Source organism: Piliocolobus tephrosceles, chromosome 6 (genome assembly GCF_002776525.5).
Source record: "Piliocolobus tephrosceles isolate RC106 chromosome 6, ASM277652v3, whole genome shotgun sequence".
Taxonomy (NCBI): domain Eukaryota; kingdom Metazoa; phylum Chordata; class Mammalia; order Primates; family Cercopithecidae; genus Piliocolobus; species Piliocolobus tephrosceles.
This window is the reverse complement of record NC_045439.1, coordinates 114,878,952-114,897,729: the sequence shown is the minus strand read 5'-3', so window position 1 is coordinate 114,897,729 and position 18,778 is coordinate 114,878,952. Positions and strand designations below refer to the sequence as shown.

The following is an 18,778-nucleotide window of genomic DNA, read 5'->3' as shown; positions in this document are numbered from 1 at the left end:
TTTAATCATTGGTTAAAGATTATCAGATATTTCTCTTTCACTATTGAACAGAGGTTTAATACTTGCAGTAACTTCTGCCAACTCAGAACCCTGAGAAAATAAGTCACTTTCTTTACAGAAATAAGAAGGAAAAAAAAAAAAAAAGGATATTACCAACAATGGAAGAGGAATGCAGAGTGGCAACAGCTCCAAGTGGACCTGGCAGACGATGAACACTAGAATCGCCAAGGAGACATGGAGCTATGAAATGGCAAAAGGCTATGTGAAAACCCTGAAGCTTTTTGGTTCAGCCTTTAAAAACCAAATGAAAACTCAAGAGATACAAGAATGTGGTTATTTTGATGAACAACTCACAAACTAGTTGAATTAAAAGAAACTGTGGTTCAAATGCACACAAACCTAAACATTTTTTCAGTTCATCTAATTAAAGTCTAACCAATTCCTTCTAATTTAAAAGATCCAGTTTGGGATATGTCCAAGAATAAAACACAATCTCATCAAAGTCTATTTAATATGGTGTAAATCTCACAGGAGCTGTGACTATCTTCTCTCCCAGTCTAAACCTTATGGCTTTTCTGATTGCTCTTTATAATGATTGATGTTAATATCTCTTGCTTATTTTATAAGAAATACAGAAAACAAAGATCATAAACTCACACACAGAAAAATAAAATAAAAGATCCAGTTTTTTGTTTGTTTTGTTGAGACAAGATCTCACTGTGTTGCCCAGGTTGGTCTTGAACTCCTGGGCTCAAGTGATCCTCTTGCCTTGGCTTCCCAAAGTGCTGGGATTACCACACCTGGCCAGCAATGCATTTTTTAATGAAGATTTCCTGTACCAGCCAAAAGTGTCTTCTCCTTCTGCAGCTATTTTTTTAGTAAAACTCACTGACAGCATTGTCCAGACATCAGAGACCACATGCTACCTAGTGCATTTTTGTGGCTAATGTGTCCCCTACTAGATGGTAAACTCCTTGGCGCTAGTGATCATATCTTAAACATTTCACACAGCCCCCAGCTACACTGCTGACCTGCAGATTTTTACAACATTTAAGTGGAAAGCAAGTATCCATTATGCAGTATGAAGCAAATGTTAGATTTTCAACATCCGGGTTTTAAAAGGCAAATATGTATATAATGAAAAGAAACAAAAGCCCTGTGGCCAGGTGGGGTGGCTCACGCTTGTAATCCCAATACTTGCGAGGCTGAGGTGGGGTGGATCACTTGAGGTCCAGAGTTCGAGACCAGCCTGGTCAACATGGTGAAACCCCGTGTCTCAGAATGGGGACATCACACACTGGGGCCTGTCATGGGGTTGGGGGGAAGCGGGAGGGATTGCATTAGGAGATATACCTAATGTAAATGACAAGTTAATGGGTGCAGCACACCAACATGGCATATGTATACATATGTAGCAAACCTGCATGTTGTACACATGTACCCTAGAACGTAAAGTATAATAATAATGATAATAATAATAATAATAATAATAAAAAGAAAGAAAAAGAAACCCCGTGTCTACAAAAAATACAAAATTAGGCCGGGCGCGGTGGCTCATCCCTGTATCTCAGCACTTTGGGAGGCCAAGGTGGTCGGATCATGAGGTCAGGAGTTTGAGACCAGCCTGACCAACATGCTGAAACCCCATCTCTACTAAAAAAATACAAAAACTAGCTGGGCATGGTAGCCCATGCCTGCAATCCCAGCTACTCAGAAGGCTAAGGCAGGGGAATCACTTGAACTTGGGAGGCGGAGGTTGCAGTGAGCCGAGATCACACCATTGCACTCCAGGCTAGGCAACAGAGCGAGACTCTGTATCAAAAAAACAAAAAAACAAAAAGAAAAAAAAAAACAAATTGGCCAGGCATGGTGGTGGTCACCTGTAATCCCAGCTACTTGGGAGGCTGAGGCAGGAGAATCGCATGAACCCCGGAGGAAAAGGTTGCAGTGAGCCAAGATCACACTGAGATCACTCCAGCCTGGGCGACAGTGAGACTGTGTCTCAAAAGAGAAAAAAAAAAAAAAAAGAAAGAAAGAAATAAAAGCCCCGAGGCCTTTCAGAATGTAATCAGAAGAAAAGATAATGCAGGCATTGCGCAAACTAAACTTTAAAGGTGATCATGTTTGCTCATAGACGTACCTTGGGCCTGCTAAGGAAATCAGAAGAATGCCAGGAATAGAAAGTGTGCCTTAGCCTATCTACATTAGTACAAGGCTGAAGTAAACAGTCTCTCAAAGCTGGGGCCAAGGGTTACATTTTTGCTAGTATGATCAGCCATTTTCTAAAAAAACTCCATACCTTCCCCTAAAAAAAAAAAAAAAAAAAAAAAAAAAGCCCACGATTACTTTTTCAACCTTAAATGTTTATGGCAATAATAGCTAATGGGTCTCAGATACTGTTATACAGGGTGTGGTGCATTCTCCACATAAATTCTTCTTTTCACATTCAGATAAAAGGCTGATGTAATAGGTCATATTTTATTAAGCTTCTTAAGAGAAAAATGCTGACTAATCCAGTGTGAAGAATTCATTCACATGGAAAAGTCCAGTAAAAAGAAGTAGGGTCATATTTATCTCTAAGTTGGCCCTTTGTGATGTATCCCACAGAACTGCTTTATTTTGTGATTAAATATAGAAGAGTTTTAATAAAGCTTGTTTCATCAAAATTCATATTTGTAAACAAAATAAAGATATTTTTGTGTCATAAAAAGTTTGCTTAATGAAAAGACTCAAATATAGGTTTTTTTTTTTTTTCTTTTCTTTTCTTATTTTGAGACAGAGTTTTGCACTGTCGCCCAGGCTGGAGTGCAGTAGCACCATCTTGGCTCTGCAACCTCTGCCTCCCAGGTTCAAGTGAGTGTCCTGCCTCAGCCTCCCAAGTAGCTGGGATTATAGACGCCTGCCACCAATCCCATCTAATTTTTGTATTTTTAGCAGAGACAGGGCTTAGACAGTATAATAGTAGGCAGATATAATACAGTATAAACACACTACTATGTACACGAACACACTGTACTATGTCTGCCTACCACTATACTCTCTCTAAATGCCCGATATTACTTATTCTCTTGCAGTCGACACATTAGTATAAAAAATTAAAGCCAAAGTACTTAATCTTATAAAATACATAACAACTATCAAGAGTGGCACAATCATAATGCCAAAGGTGGTAGTGGCAGAAGAAATTACTATGGGGTCAGAAGAGCCTGAGTAATGATGGATTTAGAGTAGAGAAAGGGGCAAGTTAGGTAAGGGTATGATATAAGAAAAATACAAATAGGGCTATACTGGAAAATTTTGATAGGGGAATAGTGGGAGAAAAGATTAGAAAGTTGAGCTGGAGCCAGATTATAAACCATAATAAGAGCCTTAGAAGTCTGGGCTTCATTCTGGGTAACGTGGTTCTGGGATTCCAGTGTACACAAGAATCATCTTGTGGGGAGACTGGTGACTAGACAGATTTTAACTGCTGAGATTCTAGTTTAGTATGTTTGGGATGGTCCCAGAAAACTGCATCTTAACAGGCGATTCCAGTACAAGGACACACTTTGAGACACTCCACCCCAGGACAAATGATTAAGAAACTCGACTATTAACTATTGCAAATATCCCAGTTCCCTGTCTGCTGTGAAAACATTCAATTGCATCCAATTTTTCTGTTAATTGGCACTGATTTCATCACTGTTTACATCTTGAGTGAATTTGTTTAACAATGTGCTTTTCAGGCTAATATCCAGAATCTACAAAGAACTTAAACAAATTTACAATAAAAAATCAAATAACCCCATCAAAAAGTGGGCAAAGGATATGAACAGACACTTCCCAAAAGAAGACATTTATGCAGCCAACAGACACATGAAAATATGTTCATCATCACTGGCCATCAGAGAAATGCAAATCAAAACCACAATGAGATACCATCTCACACCAGTTAGAATTGCGATCATTAAAAAGTCAGGAAATAACAGGTGCTAGAGAGGACGTGGAGAAATAGGAACACTTTTACACTGTTGGTGGGACTGTAAACTAGTTCAACCATTGTGGAAGACAGTGTGGCAACTCCTCAGGGATCTAGAACTAGAAATACCATTTGACCCAGCCATCCCATTACTGGGAATATACCTAAAGGATTATAAATCATGCTGGTGGGCAGGAGTGGGGGTCACAAGGTGCTCAGTGGGGGAGCTTTTTGAGCCAGGATGAGCCAGGAAAAGGACTTTACAAGGTAATGTCATCACTGGCCATCAGAGAAATGCAAATCAAAACCACAATGAGATACCATCTCACACCAGTTAGAATGGTAATCATTAAAAAGTCAGAAAACAACAGGTGCTGGAGAGGATGTGGAGAAATAGGAACACTTTTACACTGTTGGTGGGACTGTAAACTAGTTCAACCATTATGAAAAACAGTATGGTGATTCCTCAAGGATCTAGAACTAGATGTACCATATGACCCAGCCATCCCATTACTGGGTATATACCCAAAGGATTATAAATCATGCTGCTATAAAGACACATGCACACGTATGTTCATTGTGGCACTATTCGCAATAGCAAAGACTTGGAATCAGCCCAAATGTCCATCAGTGACAGACTGGATTAAGAAAATGTGGCACATATACACCATGGAATACTATGCAGCCATAAAAAAGGATGAGTTCGTGTCCTTTGTAGGGACATGGATGAAGCTGGAAACCATCATTCTCAGCAAACTATGGCAAAGACAGAAAACCAAACACCGCGTGTTCTCACTCATAGGTGAGAATTGAACAATGAGAACACTTGGACACAGGGTGGGGAACATCACACAGTGGGGCCTGTCGTGGGGTGGGGAGTGAGGGCTAGCATTAGGAGAAATACCTAATGTAAATGACGAGTTAATGGGTGCAGCACACCAACATGGCACATGTATACATATGTAACAAACCTGCACGTTGTGCACATGTACCCTAGAACTTAAATTAAAAAAAATTAAACAACAAAAAAAACCAATGCGCTTTTCTGGTTCTCTCTCTGAAATCTCTATCGTCTTCTCTGGCCTCTCATACTTTGCCATTTCTTTACATGTTATTTCTTAAGATTCTGATTTTAGTCCTCTACAGATCTCCTTGAGTGATTTCATTCACTCCTAAGGTGAGGTGCATAGAGAATGTTGATGCCAACCTCAGAAGATTAGACTTTCTTCTGTCAATAAAGAGGAGTTATAAAAGTTCCTAAGAAGTAGAATATCATAGAGAAAGACATGTTCTGGAATATAACCTTGGAGATGGTCTGAAAAGGAATAGGGATAGGAGAAATAGGAGGTAGGGAGAATAGTTACGAAACTATCAAAATAACTGTTTAAAGTCATCACCAAGGGATGGCTTCAAAATGAAAATGTTACTTTTCTAGTAGTTCTTCCCTTTAAGAAACTAGTCTTATTTCAATAAATTAATAGGCAAGACACTTCTAAGTACATTGGAATTTCATTTTTTTTTTTGCTATATATTTAACTATAATATAACAAATCAGGTCCTCTGCAGTGTTAATCACAGATAGTAAAAATCTGACATGACATTGTTCTATTATAACATCAATGTGAATTCTTTTCTAAAACAAGTGGCATGAAGGATTTTATAGTATTGATATCTGATAAATTTAGTTCTTTCATTATGGAGTCAAGAAATCATTAGTACAGATATTATTCATAAATGGTATACCTTCCTTTATGACTTGAACTCATGAAAGAATGGTAAAAGTATGTTTGATTTTACTTTATATGAAGGTACTCAAGCTATTACAACCATATCCATTGTGTCTTATACACATATCCATATCCATGGATTATATACAATGGATTATACACAATGGATATGGTTATATTTGAAACATTCTATAATCTTAGAAAAATAGAGGCAGAAAGCACCTAAATTAGGTGCAACGCTGTCTGCTCCTAATTTAGTAAATAAACCAATTTATTGGCTATTCTTTCTCAAGTGATCCACATTGAGAGATGCTAAGTCTTTATCAAGATCAATTTCAATTTTTTTTTTTTTTTTTTTTTGATACGGAGTCTTGCTCTTTTGCCTAGGCTGGAGTGCAATGGCACAATCTCGGCTCACTGCAATCTCTGTCTCCTGGGTTCAATTGATTCTCCTGCCTCAGCCTCCCAAGTAGTTGGGGCTACAGGCGCCAACCACCATGCCCAGCTAATTTTTTGTATTTTTAGTAGAGATGGGGTTTCAATATGTTAGCCAGGATGGTCTCGATCTCCTGACCTCATGATCCACCCGCCTCAAACTCCCAAAGTGCTGGGATTACAGGCGTGAGCCACCGTGTCCGGCCCAATTTCAATTTTTAACAACTGTGACTACAAGAAAGTCAAGAAAATAGAAATTAGTCCTCCCTCTTGTGTGACCTTGGGAAAATTCCTTAAGCATCGTCTTACTTTCCACAGCGCTATCCTCATCATACATATACTGTGAAGATAAAATACCTATTGAAGATTCTTTGAGCACCTTTGGCCAGAAGAGCTACAGAAAGCCAAGGTACAGTTATTTTCATATCCACAACTTCATTTGCCTTTTCCCTTGTTGTAGCCTTTCTGGAAATTAAGCAAAGATGTCTATCATCTTCTGCTTAATAACCCTTCATGTACTTGAAATTGTTATTCTCCCCTGGTACCTCAAGCACATTTTTTAAAGAGTATTGCCTGAACTCTAAAACAGCAATCAAAGGCTATGAGTCAGCATTTCACCTAGACATAAAATCAAAATGGTTTAAAATAGGTAACATTATCTTTTTGAAAGACGTACATACCTCTTTGGAGAAACTATGAGACAATTGGAGTTTGCCAGTTTATGAATAGTTTATTACATTTCAATAAGTGTATCATGAATCAATAAAGCAAAAGTTAAGGACAATGAGTTCATTACCAAGCCACTTATTGATTCTTAGTTCCAAAATAGAATAGTACAGGAAGGGTATAGAGAAAATAGGATTTTTTCATGATAAAATTTTAAGCATCTTAGGAACACAGACCTAAAGAAACTATAAGACACATGGAAATTTCAGCAGCTATTTAGGACGTTTGTTTACCTTTTTTTTGTCAATTAGAATTAGTTATTTGGTTTTTACTCTTAAAAAAAAAAAGCCTTTTCAACTCAAGTCAGAGGAGTTTGCCAAAACTGAATACTACCTCTTACTGACTTAATTATTCTTTCAATTTCTTGTATGTCTTCCTTTCTTGCCTTTGAAAAGTTTACCTTACTAGCTGTCTATCTTACATGACTGTTCTAGCTCAGACTGCCCTAACAAAATACCATCAGACCGGGTGGTTTGAACAACAGAAATTTATTTCCTCACAGTTCAGGGGGTTAGAAGTTCAAGCTCAAGTTGTCAGCATGGTCTGTTTCTGGTGACTACTTTCTTTCTGGCTTATAGACAGCCACCTTCCCGCTGTGTCCTCAGGCTGGGGTGTTGTGGGATAGAATAGTTGGAGGAGCCCCATCTCCAGATACCATCACATTGATAAGGGCTTCAACATATAAATTTTGGGGATGGGAACAAACATCTAGTTCAAAACATTCACTAACAGAAAAATTGACACTGGCTCCATATCATCAAGCAGATAATATGGAAATGAACAAGTCAATTTGTTTTCAAACTATTCTTATGGGAAGTTTCCCCTTTTCTCCCTTTTATAGCAATCTAATTCAATGGGAAAGGAACTTCTTAAACAATTTATGAACTAACACTAATTTCATGAACCAGTTCTTTAAAAAGCAAAGACAAAAAGTGAGACACATGGTTTTGGTAAAAACTGAGAAATAGACCATTAACCCACTTATATAGTATGTTTAATAAAAACAACTTTTAAACCCTTATACTTTGTTCTTATATCAAGTAAAGATTCTTAAAGTAATGTAAAACATTTGGATGTCCCTGGAAAGTTATATAACACACAATAACACTTTTATATTACATATATATATATATGTTAGAGACTGGGTCTTGCTATTCTGCCCAGGCTGGTCTCAAACTCCTGGGCTCAAGTGATCCTCCCACCTCGGCCTCCCAAAGTGCTGGGATGATAGGCATGAGCCACCACATTTGGCCCTATATTACATTTTCATGCATATTATTAAAAGAAATGGTGACTTATATATGGGAATATAGAAAACTGAAATAGTAAACAAAATTAACAAAGTAATAATTGGGTTGTGCTGAAGTTTACCTAATATTAATACAAATAGTCATTTTTATTACATGCTATACAAATTTGATGGTATAAGAAATGTGTTTTTCTTGTTTGCATGAATCTCTTCATAGCAAAATACTCAAGGTGTACATAATTTTTTAAAAACAATTAAGAGGCTGGGCATGGTGGCTCACGCCTGTAGTCCCAGCACTTTGGGAGGCCAAGGTGGGCGGATCATGAGGTCAGGAGATCAAGACCATCTGGCCAACACGATGAAACCCCATCTCTACTAAAAATACAAAAAAATTATCTGGGCATGGTGGTATGTGCCTGTAATCCCAGCTACTTGGGAGGCTGAGGCAGGAGAATCGCTTGAACCCGGGAGGCAGAGGTTGCAGTGAGCCAAGATTGCGCCACTACACTCCAGCCTGGCGACAGAGTGAGACTCCGTCTCAAAACAAAAACAAAAACAAAAACAAAAAAAAATTAAGAACATTTCCTTAATGACTACAAAGTGAATAGACAGCGTATTTCAAATTTTCAAGTAGAAGGGTAGAGGAATGTAGGACCAAAGGTGACTGAGATCCAGAGTTTAGGTGACTTGGCAAAGTCATCCAATTAGCAGGTGCAGAGTTACATATGAAACTCAAGATTTTCTTGTCTAAAAATGCTGAAGATTACTACATTCAAGATGAAGGGAAAGAAAATCTAATTATACTTTAGATCATTTCATACCAGAAAACAGCTATAGAAACTAGTTTTTCATTATCAAAACTCAATTAAGTGTGTGAATGGTCCGTTGGTGTCCAGCTTTAATACCTGCCTGTTCCCATAAGTGCCATGTTCCACTACAACCCCAGCTTCAGCACACTTGCTATTAGCAGCTACTTCTTTTTCACACAGCGTCACAAATTGAGAGTAAAGTTCCAACCCTTCTTCTTTTCCAGAGTTAGAGTGATATTGCATGTTTCTTCCTTTTAGTCTTCCTCCAAGGGTAGCTTGAGGGATAATAAGAATGTTGCCAGGTAGATCCAATATAGAGACATGCTTGCCATTTTCTGTCTCACTTAATTTCACATTTAACAGTGTATTAACTGGGTGAGGAAGAAAGGCAAAACATTTTAAAGTGAAAAACAAACAGGAAGAAAACCATCAAGTTTTTAGTCAGCAAATCTCATGTTTAAAATTCAGTTTGTCAGCTCATGCCTCTAACCCAAAGTCTCGATTTAGATTTAAAATACTGCTTCACTAAGCTAAATAATCTAAGCATGAAAAATAAAGCAATTTTCATGCAGAAAATGGTATGATATTTTAAATCTGAATTAGCAGTTAAGATCACCTAACAATAAGTTCATCCAGAAAGGTCTAAAGAATTAACTGTACACTGGAACCTCAAATATTGTTCCCCTGGGGGAATACATGAGAAGATTTTACTTTCATGTTCCTTTTATTTAGTAAGTAAATCCCACTGGAAAAATACAAGGGTAACTCCTCCTTACACCAAATTCTGCTTGCTTGCTTGCTTTATTTATTTATTTAGAGACAGAGTTTCGCTCTGTTGCCCAGGCTTGAGTGCAATGGTGCGATCTCAGCTCACTGCAACCTCCGCCTCCTGGGTTCAAGCGATTCTCCTGCCTCAGCCTCCCGAGTAGCTGGGACTACAGGCACGTGCCAGCATGGCCGGCTAATTTTTTGTATTTTTAGTAGAGACGGGGTTTCAACGTATTAGCCAGGCTGGTCTCGATCTCCTGACCTCATGATCCGCCCACCTCGGCCTCCCAAAGTGTTGGGATTACAGGTGTGAGTCAACGCACCTGGCTAAATTTTTCTTTATAATGGAATATCAAATAAAAATTTTAGTGCAGTTATTATTTTAAACTTAGTTGCCAAGAGTTCTAAGTGGAGACAAAGGTTCTTGTTTCAATCCCATTATAAACCAGCCAATTTTGTTGTTTAATAACCTTAAAGGCAATATTAACATGGACTAATTGTTTTATAAATATAACTCATGAGAGAAGGGTAAAGGTGAAAGCAAGAATCATCAGAAATTCATTGTTATAACTGAAAAAGTAAATAAAAACATATAAAGCTGCTAGCATTATCTTCGTATACATATAAGAAAACATGTGATATTATTTGCATAGTATTCATGAGATTTTTTATAGCTAATAAGAAGTGTTGAAACCACCATAAGTATCCATATATAGCTAAAAGTCTAAACTTAGAAAGCCTTTATACCTCAACATTAACCATTTTTGAAACAATAAGCAAAGGAAGTGTCTAATATAAATAGACCTAGGGTCTCCCTACCTCTATAAAGGTGTACCTGACTTCTGTTTGCAAAGAATAGTCCTGAGAGGGCAAATGGTAGAAGGAACTATATAACCTTCAAGACACCTGCCCTCAAATTAGGCTTTAAAAGGTATGCTTTCTGTTGGGGTAGTTAACAGTTTTAATTATTAGAGGTCTGTAGTAAATATTCATATTGTTACCCCTCTCTACAAATCATGGAATTAATCTGGTAAAAACCTGCCAAGGTGAACACCCAAATGAATTTCTAAGCCAGGCATTAAGCATCATCAATTTTCACTTAACACTTATTTTTAAATACCTCTAGTTTTCTCTATTACAAATAGGACTTTGCTGGTTAGCCAGCAGTCTTTACTGACTGCTTGTAAGGAAACTTTCCAGAGCACTTCATTCCACTCAAAATCACTATCTAGCTATCTAGGCCTCAGGCTAGTGACAAAGTAAATAGGCAATTTTGGAATAACAGGCCTGAGAGATAATGCTACAATTTATTATATTTCCACCTACCTCCCTCTACTGGCTATAACTGAGATTTCAGTTAATGCTGTTGGTATACATATATCAGTATGTAGATAAATACAATGTAGAACCAGTAAGTAGAATTAAAACGAGACAATGAATGAATGGCATGTTGGAAACTGAAATATCCTAAAATAGGTTATCAATCAAGTATCTCTAATGACGTATATGGGATGTTAAGCTTTGACAGGTTTCTGGCCCTCAGCCCAATTATATTGAAGGTGAATGGAGGAAGATTCTATACATCTCTATGTTAGCTATGCTATTTCAGATTTTGTGGATATGACTGGTTATTATATTCTCAAGGGATATATGCTTTGATTGGAAATATCTGAATCTATGTCATAAATAAGAGGTGAGGCTTCAGAGAATTCCATCACATTGACTTACTTAGCCTACTGAAATAGAGTGAAGTACAAGCTAATACTATTAATAATAGATGGACTTACTTTGCTTACAACTCAAACGAGTAGAATGTGATTCTTAGAGTCATATATTTCTTTACTAAAAATCATGATATAAAAAATCATGTGTTAGTGTTAGACTATCCGCTACAAGAGTTAGGGTGGACCTCCTTGGTGTTTTAAATTCACTACAATCTTATGCATGTATTTAAAGTGAACTCACAAAGACAGATATGGAAGTGCACAGGATTTAATCACTATAAAACATGCAGTTTGGATGTGGTAGGCATATTTCATAGTATTATGATGAAGAACCATTTGAGCCTCTTTACGACCATTTAAGACAACTTTACGAAGTCAATCTTAAGTCAGAATGACAAAAACTTTCTTCCTGTTTTTGAAGGTTTCTATATTTTTTATGGACCAAAAAAGATTTAATCCAAAGCAAAATATTAATTTAGGAAAGTGGACAGACTGTCTAACACTCCAGCATTAGGATCTGCCAAATTATTCTCTATAATAGGAGTCCTCATTACATTATGTTCTTTTCTTTTCTTTTTTTTTGAGATGGAGTCTTGCTCTGTCGCCCAGGCTGGAGGGCAGTGGTGTGATCTCGGCTCACTGCAAACTCTGCCTCCTGGGTTCACACCATTCTCCTACTTCAGCCTTCCAAGTAGCTGGGACTACAGGTGCCCACCACCATGCCTAGCTAATTTTTTTGTATTTTTAGTAGAGTCGGGGTTTCACCATGTTAGCCAGGATGGTCTTGATCTCCTGACCTCGTGATATGCCTGCCTTGGCCTCCCAAAGTGCTGGGATTACAGGAGTGAGCCACAGCGCCCGGCCTCTCTCTCTCTTTTTTTTTTCTTCTTCAGACCAGAACATTCTGTTCTTAACCCTTCAGAGGTTACTTATTATCTTCTGGATTCAAATTGCAAACTATTGCAGTTACTGGCTTTCCATTCTCACCTAGCATAGTCTCTTAAGTCTGGTTTTCATCTTTTGACGAAGTTGTCAGACATGTTTGATATATCACTATAAAATTCCCACTAGGAATTTTAGCTTTTTGTCCAAGCTCTTCCTCATTGGCCTATTTGCCCTTGAAGCTCTTCTAGCTTAACTTCTGTAAGCTTCAACTGCCCATTTGTATAATCAATATTTCTTATTAATCCAACTGATGGATGCTGTCCTTTACTAATGAAGAGAATACAACCTGTTCCCAACCTTAAGGATAGCTTTTCTTTCAAGTTTGTATGTATGCTTGTTTGTGGATATAATCCTTATATCCAAATAGTGTCCTGAAAGGGTATATGATTTGATTTGGTATATCTGAACCTATGTAATTATCACATGAAATACTATAGCCATGTGAGATAGTGTATATATACATATCACTATACAGTGCTATAGCCTATCCAGGAAACCAGAAAGCTGCAGGTAGATAGATTACTGTTCAGAGATCCCTGAACATTGACTGTTTTCCATGTCTTTGGAGGAAGTGTGGCTGTGATGATACTGAATTTGGCTCAAGACCCAGGAGAACCTTATATCTATACTTATTTCCACAAAAAAGGGCATACAGGGCTAATGTAAATTCTTCCATAATAATGATATAAACTTGAGTTGTCCAGGTTTGATGAGACCCACATCTTGTATATATAGCGTCATCTACTGCCTCTGTTAGGGGCTCTGGGGGATAAAGGAAACTATATTAAGAAATGCAGCATCTGTTTCTCCCTGTGTGACCACCCTACTTCCAAGAATTTTCTGTATCCTTGGCTGAAGTGCATTGTGTGTATGTGTTTTTATGTACACTCTTCTACATCAATCTGTAAGTCACCTGAAATGCTGCAGATATTTTAAAAGAATTTCACCATACTTGCTTACTTTAAACTTTGAAACAGGCAAATAGCTAAGGCCAATAACACTAGATAGAATTAAGTAATTAATAACATCAGCACAATTTAAGATTGTGCATCTTAGGATGGGCAGGGATTGGTTAATGGATACAAAATTATAGCTAGATAGGAGGAATGAGTTCTGGTGTTCTGCAGCACTATAGGATGAATATGACTAACTATAATTTATTGTATACTGTCAAAAGTCTAGAAGAAAGGATTTTAAATGTTCACAACACAAATAACAAATGTTTGAGATAATACATATCTGGTTTGATTGTTATACATTGTATACAGTATTAAAATATCACTTTGTATACCATGAATATGTAAAATTATTATTTATTATTTTAAAAATAAAAGGGAAGGAAAAAGATTGTGCTTCTTGTCCCTTCTGGTTCATTTGTCTATTACTGTTCTTTCTCACTCTCTTTTTTTTTTTTTTTTGAGACAGGGTCTCACTGTGTTGCCCAGGCTGGAGTGCAGGGGTACCATCTCAGCACATTGCAGCCTCGACCTCCTGGCCTCAAGCAATCTTCCAGCCTCAGCCTCCTAAGTAGCTAGGATCATAGGCACAGGTCACCATGCCCAGCTACTTTTGTTTATTCTCTGTAGAGAAGAAGTCTTACTATGTTGCCCAGGCCAGCTTCTAACTCTTGAGTTCAAGTAATCCACCTGCCTTGGCCTCCCAACGTGTTGGGAATTACAAATGTGAGCACCACACTTGCCCTCTCACTTTTAAAAAAGAAACAAAGTCAAACACATACCCATTTTGGGAAGAATTTCTTTATCAGCTCCCTTGAAAAAGCACACGTAGATCACCAATCCTCTTTGGACCTATGAGAAATCACCACAGTAAACTCAGATTACAACAATATCTATAAAGATACAGGGCTAAATGGGTACAGTTTCACAACTATTAATATTATAGACATAGAGGTTAAAAGCACAGAAAATGAACTTTACAAAAGATTTCTCAAGTGAGAAAACAAAATATTTTTCAAGTTTCAATCATAAGTTGTTATTTCTTTCAAAAATTAAGTTTAAGGCAGGGCGCAGTGGCTCACGCCTGTAATCCCAGCACTTTGGGAGGCCGCGGTGGGTGAATCACGAGGTCAGGAGATCGAGACCATCCTGGCTAACATGGTGAAACCCCGTCTCTACTAAAAATACAAAAAATTAGCCGGGCGTGGTGACAGGCGCCTGTAGTCCCAGCTACTCAGGAGGCTGAGGCAGGAGAATGGCATGAACCCAGGAGGCAGAGCTTGCAGTGAGCCGAGATCACGCCACTGCACTCCAGCCTGGGCGACAGAGAGAGATTCCATCTCGGGAAAAAAAAAGAATTAAGTTTAAAATATAGCCAAGAGCAGTGAAGACAAGTTATACCTTCAAACATTTATTTCTAATCAAAATCATTAAGACGATCAACCAGCCTTTTCCCAAGTAAGGGTGACAGACTTAGAAACATTTCATTTGCTGGGCCCCATTTATTCAATGCCAAGTGAATTCACATTATACCAGATACAGCTGATGGATAAACAACATGTGACTGATATCTTTTGACATCATCTCTCTTTATTTCCCCTAATCCATTTACTTACAGATAATGAAAATAATGGTCTGATTCTATTTCTATAAACTCCAGGAAACTGTCCAATTATTATTATTTGTTGTTAAATGCTTTAAATAAACATGATAGGGACCTGAAAATTGCATTTGTGATAATAAGTTCTACATTAAAAGGTTGGTTGTTATCAGGAATATAGGCTTATTTATTTTACATAATGACTTGGATATTTCTTAGATCTTGTAGGACAGAGACTATACAGAAAAGAGACATTTGAATAGTGACTTTGATTCTGCTTCTGAGTGAATCATTAGATTTTTTGATTCTGTAAATTAACCTTGGCTCCAGGAGCTATTAGGAAGATTAAATGAGTTAATATTTATAAAGTACTTAAAAACAGTGCCTGGTTCACAGTAAGTGCTATATTAGTGTTTATTAAATGAGTATGTAAAAATAAATTTAAGGGCAGAGGCACAATTTATTTCACATTTTAACTTCCAAAGCACTTTACAGGCTGTTTTGTACATGATAGGGATTCAATTTATCTGTTGATTGCATTAACATTCAACTATATGTTCCAGGCTCTATGTGTTATCCAAAAAAATTTTCTAGATATATGTAAATGCAGCTCTGCACTCACACTTGATTTACCTGGAAAAGAAGTGAGTCTTAAAAAGTGCAGTTGTGCTCCTGAAACAATAGGCAAGGGCCTCCAATGCATACCCTTAAGAAGCTGGCAAGTTATTATAGGTATTTGCAATACTGTCACAGGCCTCTCCACTACTACTGTTTTCGTCATGAATCAAAATCTTAAGGATATTTATATTTGGACACACGCAATGTCAGAATTAAATACCTAATCATATGCAGAATGGTAACTGTTCTTTCCACTAACATTATCTCCTCATTAAGGTCTTTGCCTTTCATTTATTCCATAATAGATCTTAAGTTGTGACTTCTCTTCAAGTCAAAATCACTTTCCTTATAACTTCTTTGGTATAAAACATTTCAAATATGTAGAAAAATACAGATAATTTTCACTGTAGCTTTAAAAAGTTCACTTACCAGGAACAAAAACATTAGTCTGTGACAGCAAAGTTCTAAATGAATGAAACTAAGAACAAGCAAAGAAAGTAACCTTCAAATCTTGACAATTAAAATGCTGTTTCTAAGAAAACCAGAACTTTTAATAATAGAATAGGGTAGAGAACACGTAAGAAGAATTTACATTTTCTCACCATCTAAATTACTTGTCAGCCCTTTAAACTAATTTAGTTATGTGTGTAGGAGTGAAAGGGAAAGCCTTTAAAATAGTTTTTAAGTTTATAAACACAAACTGATAGTTTAGATGACAGCAATAAAATATACGTGATTTTGCATAAGAAGATGTAGCCTGAAAAACATAAAAAAGATAAATAAGCATGGAAGGAAACTAAATGACTGATAGTTTGTAATTTATAGTGTCTGGAGGCAACTACAAAAATGGATAATACAGCCGGGCGCGGTGGCTCACACCTGTAATCCCAGCACTTTGGGAGGCCTAGGCGGGTGGATCAGGAGGTCAGGAGTTTGAGACCATCCTGGCTAGCATGGTGAAACCACGTCTGTACTGAAAATACAAAAAATTAGCCAGGCGTGGTGGCGGGCGCCTGTGGTCCCAGGTGCTCAGGAGGCTGAGGCAGGAGAATGGTGTGAACCTGGGAGGCGGAGCTTGCAGTGAGCTGAGATTGCGCCACTGCCCTCCAGCCTGGGTGACAGCGCAAGACTCTGTCTCAAAAAAAAAAAAAAAAGAAAGGATAATTCTTTTATTTATTACTTATTTTTGAAAGGAGGTCTCACTCTGTGGCTCAGGCTGGAGTGCAGTGGCAGGATCTCCCCTCACTGCAACCTCCGCCTCCCGGGTTCAAGAGATTCTCCTGCCTTAGCCTCCCGAGTAGCTGGGATTACAGGTGCCCGCCACCAAGCCTGGCTAATTTTTGTATTTTCAGTAGAGACGGGATCACCATGTTGGCCAGGCTGGTCTCAAACTCCTGACCTTAAGTGATCCGCCAGCTCGGCCTCCCAAAGTGCTGGGATTACTGCACCTGGCCAGTTAATTCTTCAGATAGGATGGCAAAATACAATAATAAAATTTCAAATAAGGATATCAAGACTTCACAAAAAATCATGACAAAAATAAGAAATAAGAAAAGTGAATTTCTGGGCGAGAGAGAAGAATACAGGAATTTCTTTGCTTGTATTTCCAAATTAGCACAGGGCAACAGATTCTGATTTTAGAATAATCACCCGTATATCAAATAGTTCACTGGTACTATTTAAAATAGTAAGTAGGCCGGGCGCGGTGGCTCAGGCCTGTAATCCCAGCACTTTGGGAGGCTGAGGCACGTGGATCACCTGAGGTAAGTGGATCACCTGAGGTCAGGAGTTCTAGACAAGCCTGGCCAAAATGGCGAAACCCCGTCTCTACTAAAAATACAAAAATCAGCCAGGCGTGGTAGCTTGCTCCTGTTGTCCCAGCTACTCGGGAGGTTGAGGAAGGAAAACTGCTTGAACCTGGGAGGCGGAAGTTGCAGTGAGCCGAGATCGTGCCACTGCACTCCAGCCTGGGCGACAGATCAACACTTCATCTCAAAAAAAAAAAAAGTAATTAATTAAAAAAATAAAATAACATTGTTTTAATTAATGCCAAATCTGGGACCGAATTCAGCTGAAAAGATGAGCGAATGAGCGTTTGCTACACTGAAGTTTCTGAGTGTCTACAAAAGTCTTAATTACGAACTAGTTTTTTTCTTACATTTCAACATACTTCAAAATTACGTCAGAGGCCTTAAAGAAAATTTTATTTGTTTTTGTATGCAGTGGGGGCAGGCTGTCTTAAAAAGGAAAGTATGTATGAAAGTAGAAGGAACTCAGTGACATAAATGTTTTAAATTCTTTGGAGAAATGTGTTTGATAACAATGCAACATTGTTATAAAAGTAGTGGTCTTTGTTTTCTCAGTTGGAAATAGGGCAAAATTTTTAAAAGGCTTCTTGAAAAACAATTGTTTCTTAGGAAATCTCATTTCTATGCTAAGACCAAGTCAACGTAAGGGGAAATTCAACGCGATCTGAGGCCTAAGTTAAAGCAGATCATGAACTCTTGCAGCAAACCTGACCTACAAGCTTGCCCTCGACCAGCATAGGCCACGAACTACAAGGGGTCTGAGACAGTAAGGCCCGAAGTCCACCGAACTCAGTTTCAAATCCCCGTGGTCCCCCCAAAAAGGGAGACGCGCTCTTCCTCTCGGGGGCTACAACTGGCACTGGGGAACGGTGATGCAGGACCGAAAAGACAAGCGCAGCCAGGCAGGCCACTGCGGCCAGCGTCAAGCTGACCCAGTATCCCCGCGGCCGGACGGCCGGTCTCAGAGAGAGAGACAGAGGAGACGGGTCACCGAGACAACGTGGAAAAAACTGGCCCGCATGCCGGAGGATAACGAGAGCTGCCGGGCTGACGTTACCTCCACCCACTGGGCCGCGGCGTCCCCTTCGGCTGGGCGAATTTGCAGCCGGGCGTGCAGGCACTGCTGCAGGAGCGCCCGGGCCTGAAGCATCCGGCTACTCTCAGCCATGGTTTAGGCCCGCGCCGCGGCCGGACGGTAACTGGGCCGCGTGTCGCAGGCCCCTTCCTCGACGCGCAGGCGGGGCAGACGGGGCGGGGCATGACAAAGGGACTGCCCCGATCGCCCAGTGGCCCCGCCCTTCTAGGGGCTGGGGCTCGGCCCGACTCTCGGATGTCCCGGATGTGCGGTCTTGGAGGGCGGTGTAGCGCTAAGCTTCTCCGCAGCTCCTGCCCAACTCTGCAGAAGGCGCTCAGTGTATACTTTTATTAAACGACTGAAAAGACTCGTTAGATCTC

The 18,778-nt window shown here is 38.9% G+C and overlaps 1 protein-coding gene across 1 annotated transcript; it reads right to left on the bottom strand.

Annotated features, from left to right (window-relative positions):
* Window positions 1-6,830: 6,830 nt before the first annotated feature.
* On the bottom strand, window positions 6,831-18,608 carry DTD2 (D-aminoacyl-tRNA deacylase 2). The gene is made up of 3 exons (XM_023227391.2): window positions 18,381-18,608; window positions 14,080-14,149; window positions 6,831-9,275 (listed from the first exon to the last, which is right to left on the bottom strand). The coding sequence occupies exons 1-3, from the start codon at window positions 18,489-18,491 to the stop codon at window positions 8,950-8,952; spliced, it is 507 nt and encodes a 168-aa protein (XP_023083159.1). The 5' UTR covers window positions 18,492-18,608; the 3' UTR covers window positions 6,831-8,949.
* Window positions 18,609-18,778: the final 170 nt, after the last annotated feature.